This window comes from Mercenaria mercenaria, chromosome 7, assembly GCF_021730395.1.
Source record: "Mercenaria mercenaria strain notata chromosome 7, MADL_Memer_1, whole genome shotgun sequence".
Lineage (NCBI taxonomy): Eukaryota > Metazoa > Mollusca > Bivalvia > Venerida > Veneridae > Mercenaria > Mercenaria mercenaria.
In genome coordinates this window covers 40,934,961-40,940,192 of record NC_069367.1, presented here as the reverse complement: position 1 = coordinate 40,940,192, position 5,232 = coordinate 40,934,961, and the positions used below count along the sequence as shown (strand labels likewise).

The window sequence follows — 5,232 nt, the reverse complement described above, 5'->3', positions numbered from 1 at the left end:
AACAGTTACAAATAAAATAACTTACCACATTAGTTTAACGATTGTACAGTTGAATTAAATTTATAATAAAGCAAATTGTCCAAAGGTAAGGACATTACAAAAATAATACAAATGCTATAAAATATCTCAAAGGAGGAACTGGTGTTTATCATAAACAAATGCTCAGGAATGATGTACTGGTTTCCCAGTAGTTTCCGGACCGAAATCGCTATTTTTTGCCAATAACTTTCGAACAAAACATAGTAGAAACATAAAATTTTCACTGAAAAAAAGCTGGGTTCTTCGTTAACACCATGCAGTTTTTCGTATTACGTCCTTGTTCGCGGCACGAATGTAGATGAGGCCTCAAAAGGGGCAATTAATTCTATTAATATCACAGTTAGTCCTAGTACTTTTCCGGACCTTCCATTGTAGCAGTTGTAACCTTTCTGTAAGCGAAAATATTTCAAATTTTGTTATATATATTCAAAATTAAAACATAATCCTGAAGCGTGATGATGATTTGAAAAGTCTGTTTCAAGAATTTATCAAATACTAGATTCATAAATCGCTCAGTACAAATACGCAAAACCACGTTTGAATGACGTTTGCAACGTCACGCTAAAATGATATCGGTGGTTGGGTTTTGAAGATCTGTAGATTTGTAAACAGATTATGTATTTGGCTCGAATTTTCAGGAACTGATTATAAAAATCTAATCTTTCTAATTTTACATTTATTATTACATTAAGACTGGTTTTCCTGGAGACTACCTGTATACACACTTTGTCCCCATAAAAATCCTGCAAACTGCTATAATTAAGAAAGAAAATGAGTTGGTTTCTGATTAAAATGAGGACCTGTTGGAAATACAAAACAAGAAACACAGGTTAAAATTTATATTCATATGATATCATTAAAACTGGCTCAAACTGAATATCACAGATATGGAATTCAACAATCAAGTCTACTCCTCGTAAAGCCACGGCTTACACCTGTGGCAAAACCACTCCTCCCCATTTTCTAAACTTTCCCAAAGATATTCCTTGGCCTGTTGTGTCAGACAATGCTCATGAAACCATAATCCACATGTCTCTTCATCGCAGCCGAACCAAAGAATGCCGTTAATCTCATCATCTGGCCTCCCCTTCTCTCTACAGTCGCCACATACATACATGCTCGCTGACATGATCTGCTCCTCAGTAAATAGACGTTTTCTCTTAAGGTCCACCTTAGACAGACAAATATAAAGAATTTGATTATTCATAAAAAAAGTATTGAAAAAGTATTGATTAAAGACCACTTGCACTAGATAAAACTTAAGAAAATGAATGGATTTGATAAACATGTAATATACCGTCCTAGTAGTAAAATTAGTATTTAAAAACGTAAATTTGTTATGTAAGTTACGCATATATCACACAACATGTAATTTAGAAGTCCCTTTAGAAAAAAGTCAATACCAAGCAAATCATACCTTCTCCTTCTGTTTTCGTTCTTGCTCTTCCTTTTTTTTCTGTTTCCTAATACTTTTCATTTCTTTGTCCTTTAGCTTTCTAGCTTCTCTTTCTTCTTTTTCTTTCATTCTCTTTATCTTTTTCATCCTATCATCTTCTTCTTTCAGTTTTCTTTTCATTTCCATTTCTGTTTTCCTTTTTTCTGATTCACTCTTCTTTTTTTCAGCAAGTTCTTCCTTCTCCTTGAATATCATAAAGTATAGTTTTTATCCGTATTGATGCTTCTAATATGTTATTTAAATCCTTAGTTAATAGGGAGAAAGGTACGCATGTTTTAAAAATTGCAACTACACTAATTACAGTGGGACTGATGATATGAGTAAAAAATTACTAAATACTTTCAAACATGTTTACCTTTAGCTGACTCAGCATATCATTGCCGCTGATAAGTCTGCCCTCGGCTACAACCCGTGTTCTTTTCTGCTGTTTATTCTGTGGTTTTGTGGGAGGGGGTACCAGAATGTTTGCCAGTGAATTTGAAATGAGTCCTCTTCTCACCAATGGGTTAGTAATGTAAGACCCACAGGTACCACAGGTCCTCACCTCAGGCTCATCTGGTCCTACAAATCATATAAATATAACTGCATAGCTAAACTTAAGAAGATTGACATAAATTCTCAATGTATTTCAAATGACGATATCGTTTATTTTTTTACCGTGAATATGTGTTTTGATTGTGGAGCTAAAAAGGCATTTAGAACTAGCTCTCATTTTAGATATATAAAACTTAGCATTACAATTAGTACCTCCGTTTGCGTCGTCTCTGAAAGTCGGTTCTACTATCTGTGACGTGTCTATCACAGAAGGACTGAACGGACAGATGCCAGTTTTAGCGAAACCGTTGACTATCGTAGCTGGCGCAATCTTGTCCATTGCATGCTTTAAGACGACCGGAAACTTGGCTTTCCCAAAACTGGCAGCGGTATTTAAGTAGCCAAGACCGGCTGCCACTTTCGTGTACGCGTCTTTCAGCGGTGATATAATCTGAAATAGAATATCATTAATTACAAAACAAATCATAATACAGCTATGTCTTAGATTAAATGAGCAGCTTTATAGCATTTATCTGGAATAAATGTTTCGGCATTTTCAATACATTTTTGTATTAATTACTTTACCAGGAACTAGAGGAATTGACGTAGATTAATCGTGCGAGTTTATGTCATTGAATCAAAGAAGTATTTTTTTTTACAGCAGACAATAAGTTAGCCCACAGATAAAACATTAACTTACATTGACGTCTAAAGGTTGCAGGATATGAGTGGAATGCCCAGGCAGACCAAGAAGCACAATACCCTCTGATATTGCCTTCTCAATGACAGCAATACTTATATGAGAGTCATGGTTGTCCATTACAAGTATTACGGGTCTCTCTCTGCCGCAGTTAGGGACAAACACGTTGACAAACCACTTGTGAAAAAGATCACGGTCCATATAGCCATTTTCACTGTGACCGAAGTGCCATGAGGATGGGACGCTGTCTTTGTAGTGCTGATGTGGTAATGATCCCTGCGAGAGAAAGTATGCCATATTTTTCAAAACATTTTGACCACTTGCATAAATTACACATATTTTTTTCTTTTGAATCAATACAAATTTAAGTGAAAAAAATACTTGTACGATATTAACTGACTGAACACTCTTATATGAAAATATTACAACATTATTAGCACCTTGTAAATTATTGCAGGTGGTAAAAAATGTCCATCTGCTGAAACGCATAGGTGAGCTGTCACATGGTCAGCAGAAACTGTTTTACGTCTGAACAGGTGTCCTCCGCGGGGTCCGATTACTTTTGCCCGTGGAGCTTCTTTTCCTGTGAATCCTGTTTCATCGCAGTTGAAAATCTACAAATGTTTAGCATAGCAGAATAGAACAGACAGATATTTATTCCAGTAACTGGTTAAATTTAGCAGTTAAAACTGTTATTCTAGAAGAACGCACGGACAAATATTAAGGGTATGCCCCTTTTATCAATCAAAGTCATACTATCGTTCCTGTGTAAACTCCAGTCTTCCGTACGAAACTGCTTACTTTCTCTCATAAAGAGACATGGCCTGTAACGGGGCTCGAACCCACAACCCTGTATCAGTGAGACGTTACAGTGATTTGAATTTAACAACCTTGACAACTGGACGGTGTTGGAGTGTCAAAATGGTGAAAATCTTATATTGTGTAAGTCTATATTTTTCAAACAGTCCTAGCTGAAAAAAAATCCGAACAATAAAATAGGGTGAGTGGATTTTGCCAGATTGGATCTCACGAGGCGCGCAAGCGCCGAGTGTGATCCGACCTTGCAAAATCCACGAGAGCGGAATACAAAGTCCCAGAACTGGCTACTGTTATAATGACCCTTTTATTATATACCTTTACCATTTTGATTCTTGTTTTGTTCTTGAACGAAATCTTCAATGTTTATCGATATTAGATGGGACTTAGTGAAGTTTTTTATGTGCGCTATTTATAGTAATGTATCGGATCATGCATATTAATGAAAATAGTCCGGCAGCATGCAATACGGAAGGTACAATACGGAATTTAAAAGGTACACTACGGAATTTTTGTCTGTCTCTTCATATTTAATTGTGAAATACAAGCCGATTTTTTACAGAATTTATATAGGTATATAATAAAAGTCTATACCCTGTGAGGTTTGTCTCGTATTCCATATTTATCCAGTACACCTTCTAGAAAGGGAAAGAACTCGTCAAGCATCTTTTTTGAAGACATGGACACTAGCTTTATCCATATTCTCCGGTTTCCTTTGTGCTAGGTTTGGATGGCGACTAAAAAACTTCACAAACCAGTCATCAGATGGGCCCTTCTGTATATTGAATAACGTTTCTCGACCTGAAATTTCATTTAGTCATACAACAATTTGGTATTTTTTACTTTTGTATGACAAATTCAACTCTTTAAAATCAGTTTTCTTTTAAGACTCTGAACTATTATAAAACATTAGATTAGCCTACTTTTAGGTAGTGTATAGTTCGAACATTAAACTGACTTTGCTTCTATTATAAACAGTAACCTGAGTGAAGAACTATTTCTTGAATATAACATCTCATCATGGCCCTTGTCAACGGGAACCCCTGATTAGCCATATACAGTAAGTACTGAACCAGAGACTCTTCTTCATCAGGGAGAAGCTGCCTCGCCGGTCCCCGCTGTTTGCCGATGTATGTTCCCTTCACCTTATCAAATAAAGTAGATTTCGGCACATTGTAAAGCCGAGCAGCCGTCTTTATTTTCATTTTCTTTTGCCGGACTGCTGACAATGCCAGCTTAAGTTGGTCCTCTGTGTATTGCTTTGGCATGTTCTTGACCTAAGATTAAGATAAGAATTCAACAGATAGAAGTTTTCAGCTCATTCGTAGGAACGTTTGCAAAACCTTAAAACAAGAAAATAATGTGTCCGACGGGACGTTCTGAGCCGACTGAAAAATGTTTTTAAAAAGGAAATTTAACAATTTTCAGTTTAATTAACAAGTTAAAAAAATAACAACTTTCAGTTTAATTAAAAAAAAAAAGACGTGAGTAGGTATCGATCCCACACTTTAGAATTGCAAGTCCAACGCCTTAACCACTCGAACACCATTTTCACTGTCTTCCTCATTGTGCTAAATGTATATTAACAATAGATACGTACTGTATACGGTATAGGAGGTAAATCTCCGTTCATTTTAGTTCCTATTTTTAATCGATAATTTAAGGACGTGTAATTGTTGGTCGTTAA

General features: G+C 35.8%; 1 protein-coding gene across 1 annotated transcript; it reads right to left on the bottom strand.

The window, feature by feature from the left end:
* Positions 1–863: 863 nt before the first annotated feature.
* LOC128558804 (uncharacterized) lies at positions 864–4,830 on the bottom strand. The gene is made up of 8 exons (XM_053549015.1): positions 4,528–4,830; positions 4,140–4,346; positions 3,170–3,343; positions 2,730–3,005; positions 2,243–2,480; positions 1,851–2,056; positions 1,457–1,678; positions 864–1,210 (listed from the first exon to the last, which is right to left on the bottom strand). Exons 2-8 carry the CDS (start codon positions 4,224–4,226, stop codon positions 947–949), a joined length of 1,467 nt encoding a protein of 488 aa, XP_053404990.1. The 5' UTR covers positions 4,227–4,346; positions 4,528–4,830; the 3' UTR covers positions 864–946.
* Between the last annotated feature and the right edge of the window lie 402 nt (positions 4,831–5,232).

Bases quoted from the DNA above. Each gene is read 5' to 3' on its own strand.
- LOC128558804 (XM_053549015.1), bottom strand. From the start codon at position 4,226: ATGTCTTCAAAAAAGATGCTTGACGAGTTCTTTCCCTTTCTAGAAGGT. The intron at 3,006-3,169 runs GTGCTAATAATG...TTTCTCTCGCAG, and splicing joins CACCTGCAATAATTTACAAG to GGATCATTACCACATCAGCA. The intron at 1,211-1,456 runs GTATGATTTGCT...TGTCTGTCTAAG, and splicing joins AACGAAAACAGAAGGAGAAG to GTGGACCTTAAGAGAAAACG.